At 39.4% G+C, this 15,624-nt stretch overlaps 1 protein-coding gene across 3 annotated transcripts in view; it reads right to left on the bottom strand.

The window, feature by feature from the left end:
- The window catches only part of NPHP1 (nephronophthisis 1 (juvenile)), a 69,827-nt gene extending 56,432 nt beyond the window's left edge, over window positions 1–13,395 (bottom strand). For 2 of the 3 annotated variants that reach the window (XM_011980532.1, XM_011980533.1), the window contains exons 1-2: window positions 13,235–13,395; window positions 9,780–9,856 (exon numbers count right to left, since the gene is read on the bottom strand). In XM_011980532.1, the coding sequence (XP_011835922.1) occupies window positions 9,780–9,856; window positions 13,235–13,303 (146 nt within the window). In that variant the 5' untranslated portion in view covers window positions 13,304–13,395. The remainder of the gene's footprint in view (window positions 1–9,779; window positions 9,857–13,234) is intronic. The other variant, XM_011980534.1, reaches the window with a different exon arrangement.
- Window positions 13,396–15,624: the final 2,229 nt, after the last annotated feature.

Raw genomic sequence — 15,624 nt, 5'->3', positions numbered from 1 at the left:
GTAGGGAATTCGTCACCACCAGGCCTGCCTTGCAAGAGCTCCTGAAGGAAGGACTAAATATGGAAAGGAGAAATTGATACCACCCACTATAAAAACACACTGAAGTACACAAACCAGTGATACTATGAAGCAACCACATAAACAAATCTGCAAAATAACCAGCTAACATAATGATGATAGGATCAAATTCACACAAAACAATACTAACCTTAAAGGTAAGTGGGTTAAATTCCCCAATTAAAAAGACACAGAATGGCAAGCTGGATAAAGAGCCAAGATCCACTGGTATGCTGTCTTCAAGAGACTCATCCCACGTGCAAAGACACACATAGGTTCAAAATAAAGGGATGGAGGAAAATTTACCAAGCTAATGGAAAACAGAAAAAAGCAGGAGTTGCAATTCTAGCTTCTGACAAAACAGACTTTAAACCAACAAAGATAAAAAAAAAAGACAAAGAAGGGTATTACACAATGGTAAAGTGTTCAATTCAACAAGAAGAGCTAACTATCCTAAATATATATGCACCCAATAAAAGATCACCCATGTTGGGAAGAGACCCCCAAATCTGGCCATAAACTGGCCCCAAAACTGGTCATAAACAGAATCTCTGCAGCACTGTGACATGTTCGTGATGGCCATGACGCCCACAGTGAAGGCTGTGGGTTTACGGGAATGAGGGCAAGGAACACCTGGCCCACCCAGGGCGGAAAACTGCTTAAAGGCATTCCTGAACCACAAGCAATAGCATGAGCAATCTGCGCCTTACGGACATGTTCCTGCTGCAGATAACTAGCCAGACCCACCCCTTTATTTCGGCCCATCCCTTTATTTCCTGTAAGGAATACTTTTAGTAAACCTATAACCTACAGAAACAATGCTTATCACTGGCTTGCTGTCAACAAATACGTGGGTAAATCTCTGTTCGAGGCTCTCAGCTCTGAAGACTGTGAGACCCCTGATTTCCCACTCCACACTCTCTATTTCCTTTTTTTTTTTTTTTTTGAGACGGAGTCTTGCTCTGTCGCCCAGGCTGGAGTGCAGTGGCCGGATCTCAGCTCACTGCAAGCTCCGCCTCCCAGGTTCACACCATTCTCCTGCCTCAGCCTCCCGGGTAGCTGGGACTACAGGCGCTCGCCACATCGCCCAGCTAGTTTTTTGTATTTTTTAGTAGAGACGGGGTTTCGCCACGTTAGCCAGGATGGTCTCGATCTCCTGACCTCGTGATCCACCCGTCTCAGCCTCCCAAAGTGCTGGGATTACAGGCTTGAGCCACCGCGCCTGGTGCACACTCTCTATTTCTGTGTGTGTGTCTTTAATTCCTCTAGCGCTGCTGGGTTAGGGTCTCCATGACCGAGCTGGTCTCGGCAACCCAGATTCATACATCAAGTTCTTAAGATTTTCAAAGTGACTTGGACTCCCATACAATAGTAGTGGGAGACTTTAACACCCCACTGACAACATTAGGCAGGTCATCAACACAGAAAATTGACAAAGATATTCAGGATCTGAGCTCAGCTCTGGATCAAGTGGACCTGATAGATATCTACAGAACTCTCCACCCAAAAACAACAAAATATGCATTCTACTCATCACCACATGACACTTACTCTAAAATTGACCACATAATCAGAAATAAAATATTCCTCAGCTAATGAAAAAGAACTGAAATTATAACAAACAGACCAAAATGCAATCAAATTATAACTCAAGATTAAGAAAATCACAAATGACACTAGCGGCAAACCTGATTGGTAGTTCCTTCCCCAGAAGGAGAGATTCCTCTGCCGTGGAGTCCTACAATGTGATCACCAACCAGCCTGTCATGATCCACAATGGATCTGGTGTGATTAAAGCTGGTTTTGCTGGTGATCAGATCCCCAAATACTGCTTTCCAAACTATGTGGGCCGACCCACCCACATTCGTGCCATGGCAGGAGCCCTTGAAGGCGAAATCTTCATTGGCTCCAAAGCCAAGGAGCACCAAGGGCTGCTCTCGATCTGCTATCTCATGGAGCATGGCATTGTTGAGGACTGGAACGACATGGAACACATCTGGCAATATGTCTATTCTAAGGACCAGCTGCAGACTTTCTCAGAGGAGCATCCTGTGCTCCTCACTGAGGCGCCTTTAAACTCACAAAGAAACCGGGAATGAGCTGCCAATGATTTCTTTGATTTATTCGAGAGCTTCAATGTGCCTGCTATTTTCATCTCCATGTAAGCTCATTTGAAACTAATGAGAACAAAGAGACAATGTATCAGAATCTCTGAAATGTAGCTAAAGCAGTGTTAAAAGGAAAATTTATATCACTAAATGCTCACATCAAAAAGCTAGAAAGATCTCAACTAAAAGAACTAACATCTCAACTAAAAGAACTTGAGAACCAAGAGTAAACAAACCCTAAAGCTAGCAGAAGACAGGAAATAACCAAGATCAGGGCTGAACTGAAGGAGACAGAGACATGAAAAACCCTAAAAAGAACAAATTCAGGAGGTAGTTTTTTGAAAAAAATTAATAAAATGGATACACCACTAGCTAGACTAATAAAGAGAGAATAAACACAATCAGAAATTATAAGGGGCATATCACCACTGACCCCAGAGAAATACAAACAATCACAGAGAATACTATAAACACCTCTATGTACATGAACTAGAAAATCTAAAAGAATTGGATGAGTTATTGGACACATACACCCTCCCAAGACTGAACTGGGAAGAAATTGAATCCCTGAACAGACCAATAATGAGTTCTGAAATTGAGGCAGTAATAAATAGCTTACCAACCAAAAAACTCCCAGGACCAGATAAATTCACAGCTGAATTCTACCAGAGGTATAAAGAAGAGTGGGAACCATTTCAACTGAAATTATTCCAAACAACTGAAACATAGAGACTCCTCCCTAACTAAATGTATGAGGCCAGTATCCTCCCAATACCAAAACCTGGCAGAGATACAGCAAAAACAGAAAACTTCAGGCCAATATCCTTCATGAACATCGATACAAAAATCCACAACAAAATACTGGCAAACTGAATCCAGCAGCACATCAAAAAGCTTATCTACCAGGATCAAGTTGGCTTCATCCCCAGAATGAAAGTTTGGTTAAACATATGCAAATCAATAAATGTGATTCATCACATAAACAGAACTTAAGACAAAAAAAAAATGACTATCTCAATAAATGCAGAAAAGGCTTTCAATAAAATTCAACATCTTTTCACATTAAAAACTTTCAATAAACTAGATATTGAAGGAACATACCTCAAAATAATAAGAGCCATATATGATAAACCAACAGCCAATATCACTTGAAGCATTCCCTTTGAAAACAGGCACAAGACAAAGATCCCTCCCTCATCACTCCTATTCAATGCAGTGTTGGAAGTTCTGGCCTGGGAAGTCAGGCAAGAGAAAGAAATAAAGAGTATTCAAATAGGAAGAGAGGAACTCAAATTATCCCTGTTTGCAGATAACATGATTCTATATCTAGAACACCCCATTGTCTTGGCCCAAAAACTTCTTAAGCTGATAAACAACCTCAGCAAAGTCTCAGGATACAAAATCAATGTGCAAAATTTGCTAGCATTCCTGTATACCAACAACAGGCAAGCAGAGAGCTAAATCCTGAACTCACATTCACAACTGCTACAAAAAGAATAAAATACCTAGGAGTACAGCTAACAAAGAGAGTGAGAGGGACCTTCTCAAGGATAACTACAAACCACTGCTCCAGAAATCAGAGATGACACAAAAAAATGGAGAAACACTCCATGTTTGTGGATAGGAAGAGTCATATCGTGAAAATGGACATACTGCCCCAAATAAAGTATAGATTCAATGCTATTCCCATTAAACTTCCATTGACATTCTTCACAGAATTAGAAAAACTATTTTAAAATTTATATGGAACAAAAGAAGAGCCCAAATAGCCAATACAATCCTAAGCAAAAAGAACAAAGCTGGAGGCATCACGCTACCTGACTTCAAACTATATTACAAAGCTACAGTAACTAAAACAGCATGGTACTGGTACAAGAACAGACACATAGGCCAATAGAACAGAACAGAGAACTCAGAAATAAGACTTGCACACCTACAATCATCTGATCTTTGACAAACCTGACAAAAAGAAGCAATGGGGAAAGGGCTCCCTATTTAATAAATGATGCTGGAAGAGCTGGCTAGCTATATGCAGAAAATTGAAATTAGACCCCCTTCCATACACCACACACAAAAATTAATTCAAGATGGATTAAAGACTTAAATGTAAAACCCAAAACTATAAAAACTCTAGAAGAAAATCCAAGCAATAGCATTCAGGACATAGGCACAGGCAAATATTTCATGACAACAAAAAGCCTAAAGCCATTGCAACAAAAGCAAAAATTGACAAATAGGATCTCATCAAACTAAAGAACTTTTGCACAGCAAAAGAAACTATCATCAGAGTGAACAGACAGCCTACAGAATGGGAGAAAAGGTTTGTAATCTATCCATCTGATGAAGGTCTAATATCCAGAGTCTACAAATAAGCAAATTTGTAAGAAAAAAACAACCCCATTAAAAAGTGAGCAAAGGACATGAACTAACACTTCTCAAAAGAGACACATTCAGCCAACAAACATGAAAAAAAGCTCAACATCACTGATTAGAGAAATGCAAATCAAAATCACAATGAAGTACCATCTCACACCAGTCAGAACGGCGATTATTAAAAAGTCAAAAAACAGAGGTTGGCAAGATTGCAGAGAAAAAGGAACACTTATACCCTGTTGTTGGGAGTGTAAATTACTCCAATCATTGTGGAAGACAGTGTGGTGATTCCTCAAAGACCTAGAGGCAGAAATACTATATGACCCAACAATTCCATTACTGAGTGTATATCCAAAGGAATAGAAATTGTTCTATCAAAAAGATACATGCACACGTATGTTCACTATAGCATACTCACAATAGCAAATACATGGAATCAATCTAAATGCCCATCAGTGATACACTGGATAAAGAAAATGTGGTACATATACACCATGGAATACTATGCAGCCATAAAAAGGAACCAGATCATGTCCTCTGGAGGGACATGGATAGAGTTGGAAGCCATTATCCTCAGCAAACTAACACAGGAACAGAAAACCAAACTCTGCACGTTCTCACTTATAAGTGGGAGCTGAATGATGAGAACACATGGACACATGGAGGGTAACAACATACACTGGGGCCTGTAGGAAGGAGGAAATGGAGGAGAAAGAGCATCAGGAAGAATAGTTAATGGATACTGGGCTTAATACCTAGGTGATGGGATGATCTGTCCAGCAAACCAGCATGGCACATATTTACCTATGTAACAAATCTGCACAATGCTATACATGTATCCCTGAACTTAAAAGTTAAAGAAAAAAAATAAAAAACCATAATAAATAAAATTTTTAAAAAGTGAACAAAAGTCCTTTGTCAAAAGGGTAGAAAAAGAGAAGGGGAAACATCAAACTGGGGATGACCCCACTAGCAACCTCCCCAAAAGTCCCTCTCCCACCCTTCCTCTTTGCTAGCAGTCAGCTTCCCACTGGCACCTATGTTCTCAGCCTCCACTGCAGGCAGGGTGGGCAGGGGGCCCAGGGCTCCCAGTGTAACAGAAAACACGTATATTGGGATTGCCTCCCATTTTATCCTCCCTTACCAGGCATGAAAAGAATCCCTCCTACATCTGCTCTTAAATACTGAGGGTATGGACTCTGTAACTATGAAGAGAGATATCACCAACAAGCAAAAGATGGCAGAGTGGATTGACAGCAAAGGCTGGTCTTTGAGGATATCACAAGCCATGAATCCACCCTGAGAGAAGCTAGCTGCAGGCTTTTGTCAAATGAGACTAACAGTAAAGCTGCTTATCTTGGCAGGTGTCATGTTACTTGACCAAAAAAATCTTTACTGAAACTTAGAAATTTCACTAAAAGGCCAGAGTGGAAAACTATTTTAATATAATGTACCAAGAAAATAAATTATTTATTACAATTACCTCCTTTATAACTATGTAATTATTATTATTATTATTATTGTTTTTTTTTTGAGAAGGAGTCTCACTCTGTCGCCCAGGCTGGAGTGCAGTGGCCGGATCTCAGCTCACTGCAAGCTCCGCCTCCCGGGTTTACACCATTCTCCTGCCTCAGCCTCCCGAGTAGCTGGGACTACAGGCGCCCGCCACCTCGCCCGGCTAGTTTTTTGTATTTTTTAATAGAGACGGGGTTTCACCATGCTAGCCAGGATGGTCTCGATCTCAAACAGTTGATATTTTAAGACTCCTGGTTCAGGATAAAAACTAAGCACACATTCATCTTCACTGCCTCCTGAAACCCCACAAAAAATGATTAAAACGTTTGAAAAGGTAGCAAACCCTGAACACTGCAAAGAAGGAAAGAGGCACAAGTAGCCAGCAAGAGATTTCAACAAATTTCTGCTCCATGGAAAAAGCCTGGAAGCATGTTCTCCTGTAAAGGGTGGAAGACGCGACACAAGCATAAGAGGGAGATAATCTGCCAGGCCGAAAACTCCCGGACTTGAGTCAGCAGACATAAAGGACCAAAGGTTAAGTAAACTAAACCATAGAGGAACACATTATGAAACCCTGCAGATGAAAAGACATGCACAGTGACTGGTGTTTACTTTATACATTATCTAATATTATTGTATTATATTGTGTAAATTAAATCATATGCATACATCTAAGCTTTGAAGAGGGAAATCAATGTTAAAGCAATCTAAGGTCTTTATATTATTCAAGGGAAGAGTAATGATACTGATTAAGTTTAGATTTAGTTGGAGCTCTTTTGTAATAAGTCTTGTGACTTTTAAAAGTCTATTTACAGAAAACCTGAGCCAGTTAGCTCCCTTTTCCCCTCTCTGCTTTCCCTCCTTACCAGGGGATTCTTCCCTAAAAAACAAAAAAAAACAAACAAAAACAATTAACAAATGACCTAAAGAGAATCATGACTGCTAAGGAAGTTTTCACACACCAGGGTTAGAGCCTGCCCTATTCCGGCACTGGGAGCTTCTCAGACTAAAAGCTACTTCCCAGCCTCTGATAAGCCCTATCAACATACAGAATTTCATTCTTATTCAGGGGATGGTACTAGCAGGAAAGACCCCTCTCTATCTAACAGTAGAAAAGCCCATGAGAGCTCTCTGGGCTAGTCCCTCATTCCTCAGTAAAAAATAGATAAGCCAGACCTAATAAAGAAAATCGGCAACATGAAAGATAAAATTTAAGAATAACCAAATATAAATTAATTAATTAACTAATTAAAAAGAATCTGAGCCCAGAGAAAGCAAAGACAATTCAGAGAACAGAAGAGAACTTAAGGAAAGAAAAAAAAAGCTTCCTAGTCATGGAAGTAGTAACAAGGCAATCAATATGAAAACAGGTACATGATGCAATGAAAAAAGAACAATTCAAGAACAAGAGAAAACACTTGTAAATTAACAACATGACTGATGTCCAGGCATGGTGGCTCATGCCTGTAATCCGAGTACTTTGGGAGGCCATCATGGGCAGATCACCTGAAGTCAGAAGTTTGAGACCAGCCTGGCCAACGTGGTGAAATCCTTCTCTACTAAAAATACAAAAAATTAGCCGATTGTGATGGTGTGAGCCTGTAATCCCAGCTACTTGGGAGGCTGAGGCAGGAGAATCGCCTGAACCCAGGAGGCAGAGGTTGCAGTGAGCCAAGATTGTGAGACACAATGAGACTCTGTCTTAAAAAAACAAAAAACCAATAAAACTGCTGAAATAAAACAATATGGCTATTGAAATAGATAATAAAGAAAAGTGTTAAAGTCAAGAGAATTGCCAGCATGGTAGCTCACAGTGAGGGAGAGGGGCATCCCTTAGGCCTAGAAGTGAGAAGTTGCAGTGAGCCGTGATTGTGCCACTGCATTACAGCCTGGACAACAGAGTGAGACCCCCCACTCCCCCCTAAAAAACACCTCCCATACAAACAGACAAAGAAACAGAAACTATTAACAGGAAGTTATGGGATCTAGAGAATCAGTCCAGGATATTCAATACCTGACTCAAAGGTATTTCAGGAAGAAACAGACAAATGGAATTAACGAAATAATCTTTTTGTAAAATAAAATCTCCCAGAGCTCATGAGACATGAGTTTTCAAACTGAGACTCAGAGCATTGAGCAGATAAAAATGACACCTACATGACATTTTCAGACATGCAAATGTCAAAGTGAGTTTTTAAATGACAGTAATGATCTTCTTTTCATGCACAGAGAAGACTATGGTTAATTGGGCTTAAAAATAATTATTAGGGGCCAGGAGCAGTGGCTCATGCCTGTAATCCCAGCACTGTAGGAGGCCGAGGCGGGCGGATCATGAGGTCAGGAGATCGAGACCATTCTGGCTAGCACAGTGAAACTCCATCTCTACTAAAAATACAAAAAATTAGCCAGGCGTGGTGGCATGCACCTGTAATCCCAGCTACTCAGGAGGCTGAGGCAGGAGAATCACTTGAACCTGGGAGGCGGAGGTTGCAGTGAGCTGAGATCACGCCACTGCACTCAGCCTGGGCGAGAGAGAGAGACTTTGTCTCAAAAAAAATAAAACATAACAATTATTAGGCTGGGCGAGGTGGCTCACACCTGTAATCTCAGCACTTCGGGAGACCAAGGCCAGGGGATCCCTTGAGGTCAGGAGTTCGAAACCAGCCTGGCCAACATGATGAAATCCGTCTCTACTCAAAATACAAAATTTAGCCAGGTGTGGTGGGGCACGACTGTAATCCCAGCTACTCAAGAGCCTGAGGCAGAAGAATCACTTGAACCTGGGAGGTGGAGGTTGCAGTGTGCCAAGATTGTGCCACTGCACTCCAGCCTGGGCGACAAAGCGAGATTCAGTCTCAAAAAAGACAATAATAATTATTATTATTTTTAGTTTACTAACATAAAATTTAAAAACCTAGTTTTCCCTTGGACTTCAAATTCCGTCTATAAATCTTATTCTATTTTTAAATCTAGTAAAGCAAGAACAATAACCTTTGCTTTTCTTTCATTACTGTTAATTAAACTTGAACTAAATTCCTTAAACAATCAATCCTACTATTATAAATGAAATTCACTTGACATTTCAAAATTCATTTGTTTTTCCTTTAAGCACTCTGAATGCCTGACTTAAGTAAAACTTTTCCAAACAATTACAATTCACTTAAATTAACAGAATGAATCTCATGTTCTTTGGAATGTAACAAAATCTTTAAATATCTCAAAAACAAAGATTATCTTAATGATGTCCTAAACTTAATACAAATGTTATGAATTAATAGTCTAAATTTGATTTAGTTCATCATATCTATTTAACTTTAAACTCTCCCAAGGATTTTATTTTTAAGTAAAAACAAATACAAAACAAAAAACACCCACCTAGAAAACAGTGTTGTCTTCTCATGGGAGTTAAAGTTAATATCCCAATGAAGGACTAACTGCTTATAGACAGAGGTTTCTGACCAGGTCACAGGATCTGGGCTACATAGGCCAAGGATTTAGGGTAATCCTGCCCAAGTCACCTACGTTTACATTAAGCAGTTTTTATAGTTGCTTTCATAACAGCAAGTCCACAACCATCAGCTTTAGGTTGGTTTCTTCTACATTCAACTTACAACACTATGTGATTCTTCCATTTGATTCCAAAGGACCAATCTCTATGCCTTAAATACTATGCATTGAAATGTAAGTGCAGTTCCTGGGAAGCTTATATAAATTAGCATACTTTACCTTTGATAAATATCTTGTCTTTTATTGGGTTCTAGGGCTTCTTCTTTCAGTTGGCTCTCAGAAAGCAAACTATCAACCTACGGAGACCATTTAAAATATCACATTGTTAAATACCATATCACCTTAGGAAACAAAACTTCTCTTTTTATCCAGTATTTTATAATGAACACTTTTAAACATACAACAAAGTTTCAAAAATTTTACAGTGAAAACCCATATACCCACTACCTAGAAAAAACATTAACATTTTACTATACGTATTTGATCTATCCATCAATTCACCTTAGGCCTTTCAAAGTAAGTTACAGTTATCAATACATTTCTCCCTAAATAATGGACTATGGATGTCACTAACTAAAGTTCAATAGTTGATGCAATATATGTATACAGTGAAATGCACAAATATGAGGCATACATTTGCTGAGTTTCGACAAATGCATCCATCTGTGTAACCAAAATTCTTATCAAGATGTAGAAAACTACCATCACCCTAGTAAGTTCCTTCATGCCCTTGCCAGTAAATCCTCTCCTTAATCCTCCATAGACAAACCTGTTTTGATATTTTTCCAACATAAATTAGTTTTGCCTGCTCTTGAAATTTTATATAAATAGACTCATACAGTAAGCACTCTTGTGTAACCTTTCCATGAAGCATGTTTTTGAGATACTTCCATATTGTTGTGTGTACCATTAGTTCATTCCTTCTTATTACTGAGTGGTATCCATTGTATTGAATGTATCATGACTTTATCTTGACTTAGTAGTTTAAGTTTACTAACACTATATGTAACTTTGTCAATATACTCTCCAAAAAGGTACATACTTCTTTGGTCTGTTTTCTATAGATTATGTAGAGAAGATAAAGTAGATGGAAAAAAGAGAAAATTCCACTAGTTTCTTCTCTACTCTTGCAATTTGGCATCCATCTGAGTGTTATTTACAAAATTCACACACCTAGTGATAGAGTCAATCATCGCAGGCCTGACCCAGAGGGGCTGTTGATTACTTGTCCTATGGACACCGAATAGAAAATCTGTTCCATTTTCGGCTTCAGGTGTCCTCTGTGAAGACAGGGAATTAGCTAATACTATCAAAATACACTTTCCAGATAGTCAAGGTACCAAAGGCTCCAGAGCCAATATTTCTCCCAGGAGAATAATCTTTGTAATAGTTTGTTTTAATAATCATTTTTATAGTTTCCTTCTAAAACTTTTCCTGGTTCTCCTAATGTCCCACTAAATTTAAAATTAGTTCATCATGACTAATCCTCAGAGAAATGCAAATTAAAACTACAATGAGGTACCATCTCACACTGGTCAAAATGACTATTATTAAAAAATCAAGAAATGACAGATTCTGGTGAGGCTGACAAGAAGAGGACACGTGCACACTGTTGGTGGGAATGACAATTAGTTCAGCCACTGTGGAAAGCAGTTTGAAGATTTCCCAAACAACTTAAAACAGAACTACCATTTGATCCAGCAATCCCATTTCTGTGTATATACCCCCCTCAAAAAAATAAATGATTCTACCAAAATGTCACATGAATGTGTATGTTCCCTTCAGCCTTATTCACAATAGCAAAGACATGGAATCAACCTAGATGCCCACCAATGGTGGACTGGATAAAGAAAATGTGGTACATATACACCATGAAATAATATGCAGCCATAAAAAAGAATGAAATCATGTCCTTTGCAGCAACATGGATGGAGCTGGAGGCCATTGTCCTAAGTGAATTAACACAGGAACAGAAAACCAAATACCACATGTTCTCACTTGTTGAGTAAACACAAACATAACGATGGCAGCAATGGACACTGGGGACTGCTGGAGTGCAGAGGAAGGAAGAGGAATGAAGGCTGAAATACTGCCTATTGGGTACTATGCTCACTGCTTGAGTGATAGGATCATCTGTACCCCAAACCTCAGCATAACACAGTGTTCCCATGTGACAGACCTGCACATGTACCCCCGAATCTAAAAGCTGAAATTTAAAAATAAGACACAGAACCATATTAAGAGTCCAGCAAAGTTCAGCATAAGTCAATGCCTCATCAAGTTCATTTTTTATTTCTACCAGAAGAGTATTTAGCTTTTGTTGCACCGTTCTGATTCCAATACACAGTTACCTAAATATTTACCTCCCAAATCCTTTTTACTTTAAACAAGAGAACAAAAATGGATAAAATAAGAGTATCAGTGAATCTCTTACTGGCCTAAGATTATAAAATAATTTTACTCAGTGGAAAAATACTTAGTAATATATCACATGAAAAAAAATTAAAATAAAGTAAAATAAAAATGTCAAAAAATAAACCCACTGGTTGCTATTTACTTTTTTCTTATTTTTAATAAGAACTTATTTTTAAAAAGGTTTTTTTTTTTTTGAGACCAAGTCTTGCTATGTTGCCCAGGTTAGTCTCGAACTCCTGGGCTCAGGTGATCCTCCTGTCTCAGCCTCCCAAGTAGCTGGTACTACTAGCATGAGCCACCACACCTGGCCTAAATATTTTTATAAAGATAAAAAAGAATAAAGAAAATCATAATAATCATCGGCATCCTGTCACACAGAAATACCACATTAGCATGTTCCCTTCTATGCTATTCTGTGTATATCATATAAGCAACAATGTGATGAATACTTTTATACATCAATCTCAGTCCTACTTTCTAATTATTACATATAGCAGATCCCTGGAAATGTAATTTTTGAGCCTAGGTGCATACACACATGCTACACCTTGTCAAGCTGCTTTCCTGAAATGCTGTACAAGCACCTTATACATAGGAGCAGTGAATGTGTCTGCTTCATCACACCTTCCTTAAGACTGAATGTTGTGATTTTTAAAATGCTTGGGATACCTTATGTCCTTTGCAATTACTTGAATATCTTTGAAGTTAACATTCCTCGTATGTTTATGAGTTACTTGTTCACCTCCTCTGCTCATTTATCAGATCTTAATGTTCTTGCATATTAAGACTATTCCTTGACACCTATTTCGCTTCAGTTCATGGAGGCAATAATAATTTCCATTAGAGGAAGGCTCAAAGGAAACGGGCTTGGAAAGTGGAGAGAGGAGCTAGGCTCAGAGTTGGGTTGGAAATGGTTACCACTAAATTTAGATTGGGAGATGAGGTGGGTTAGTGAGTTGTTAGGGTAGGAGGTTGAGATGTTAGCTGGGAGTGAGGGTCGGAGGAGGGGGCGCTTAGTTGATGGTCACGAATTGTGGGAGGTTTCGCCTTTGCCTGGGGATTGAGTTGGGATCAAGAGGGGTTTGAATCGGGGTTGGGTGCTCGAATGTTAAGGCGTAAGGGAGCGTTACAATCTGGGAAGGTAAATAGGTTGGGGACAAGCTCCCAGGATTAGGTGGGGTCACGGTGGGAAGGCGCAGCGCGCACAGCTGCGTCCGCCTCTCACCTGCCCCAGGGCCCTCTGCACAGCCTGACCATACCTGTTGCTTCAGCTCCTGATTGCGGCGCCGCAGGGCCTGGAGAGGATCGCGCTGCCGCCTCGCCAGCATCTCCCTCGCTGCGGCGCCCTGATTGCTCCAGTTGCCAGGGAAACCAAGCGGCGGCGCCGGAAGGTGACGCCATCGACGTGCGCCCGCCTCCCACGCCCGTCCCGCCCCACCCGGGCCAGTCCCGGGAAGGGTCAAAATGATCTCTTGCGGTGGTCATCCCACGTCGCCAGGCAGGTCGCGGCCGGGGGAGTCAGCTTTCCTCGCCAATTCCTAAGGATAGGGGAATGTCCCCCGGCGTCTGAAACTACATTCCCCACAATACATCAGTAATAACATCAGTAATAACACCACCTTCTTGCTGGGATACCTGTTTTATGATATTTGCTTTTTGGTACCAATTTTGTAAGCTAATCTTAAGATACAATTTTAGCATCTTAAACTCTTTCATTAACTGCAAGAATAGCTTTCCTATGGGATATATGGTTCTGTTCTATACTCTCACTTCAAAAGGCGGTTTTTAATTCTTTGCCATTTAGGCTACTGAAGTTTCATTTCATTCTAATATTGCACGTTATCCATTCTGAATTCTGTAAGGATGGTAATCTATGAGCAAATCTACAGCAAATCTATGAGCAAATTATTAGTTCTTATTCTGATTCCCAGTTTACATCAACTCTCAGGAAGGTTGTCGTGTTTCCCCCATATGGGACTGCATCCCATGAATCCAATTCCAAAACTCCACTACACCCAAACTGGACTTGAATAAGAATGATGATGATTGGAGCTCACCTTCCAAATGATGGACCCCATTGATATAAATGAATGTTCTTCAGTACAACCACAGGCCAGGCTGAACCATTATTCATGTACTTTTTGCTTCCAGTATAATATATACAGAGAAAAGTGTACAGACTTTAAGTGTGCAGCTCTGAAAACCCTCCACCCCATAACAGCAGCCACATTATGAAACAAAGTATTATCTGCCCACTAACAGTCTTCCTGTCTGTCTAGTCCCTGCCTACCCCCATCCCCCAATCTCCCATCCCTCTCACTTCTCCACCACACACCAAAGGTAAACAATATCCTAATTTCTAAGAGCACAAACTTGTGTGGCCTTTTTTTGTACTATACAATGAAATTATGCACCGTGTGGTGGCTTCTCCTGTCCTTTATATATCACATTTGTGAGATGCATCTATACTGTGTGTGGCTGTAGTCTGTTCATTCTCATTGCTGATATTTCGCATATGATATACCCTAACATACTCATTGATTCTACTGTTGCTGCATAAGTGGGCAGTTTCCAGCTTATGGCTAGTATAAATAATGCTGCTAAGAACATCCTGGTGCAAGTCTTCTGGCAAACACATGTATACCACTGCTGAGTCATAGGGCATGTTATATGTCAGCTTTAGTAGATATTACTACCTGGTTTCCCAAAATGGTTGTACTAATTTATACCCTATCAGCAGCGTATTGAGTTTTTGTTCTTTATGTCCTTGGCAAGATTTGGTATCATCTTTCGTTGTAATTCACGTCATATTTTGAATTAATTTCTCTACAGTGGCTCGTAATTAATGTTCACTTAAATAGGCAAACATAGGATTTCCATTAAAAATGTTTATAACAAATGAGAAAATGCTATGAAATATTTCTAAGTGGATTATTAAATAATTACAGGTGACGAGATGAGCAAAACAAAAAAAATGCTCTAAAAAAGCTATTACTTATGAAATTCTCATTCACTTAGTCTATAAATTAGAAAAATTATCTATATCTACTTATTTATAGGGATTTCCATATTTTAAATAGAAAAGTTATAGCATCATGGATACAGTTTGATTCTGTTGGTAAAAATATACTAATAAACCCCCCTAAATATGTGTGAATATGTGAACAACAATGAGGAAAGGTACAAAAAAAGTATATTACTCTATTCATGTCAGGTGTAAAGATGTTTGACTGTATACATTTTTGCACCATATTGTTTCAGTTACAGGTATTCATTACTTGCAATTCCTAGATTAGCATCAACATCACCTGGGAGCTTGTTAGAAATGCACATTTTCAGGCCCTACCACAGCCCTAGGAGAATCAGAATCTGTATTTTAACAATACCCCAGTGTTTCATGTGCACATTCAAGTTTGAGAAGTACCACTGAGGTATTCAGTGTGCTATAAAGGATGTGATTACTCAGCTGATGATTTTTCACTAATGACTGTAATATTCAGGATGGTCACATTAATAGTAGTCATTGCTCCTCTGTAGTTATACCTTGATGCCATTATAAGAAACAATTAATCTAAAACAAGAGAGATTTGCAGTGAGTTAGCCAAAAGAAACTAAAGCAACCATGGCCAATGTTTCTCCTGAAAGGAAG

This window comes from Mandrillus leucophaeus, unplaced genomic scaffold, assembly GCF_000951045.1.
Source record: "Mandrillus leucophaeus isolate KB7577 unplaced genomic scaffold, Mleu.le_1.0 Scaffold214, whole genome shotgun sequence".
Lineage (NCBI taxonomy): Eukaryota > Metazoa > Chordata > Mammalia > Primates > Cercopithecidae > Mandrillus > Mandrillus leucophaeus.
The sequence above is the reverse complement of the archived record's forward strand: the minus strand, read 5'-3'. Positions and strand labels throughout refer to the sequence as shown.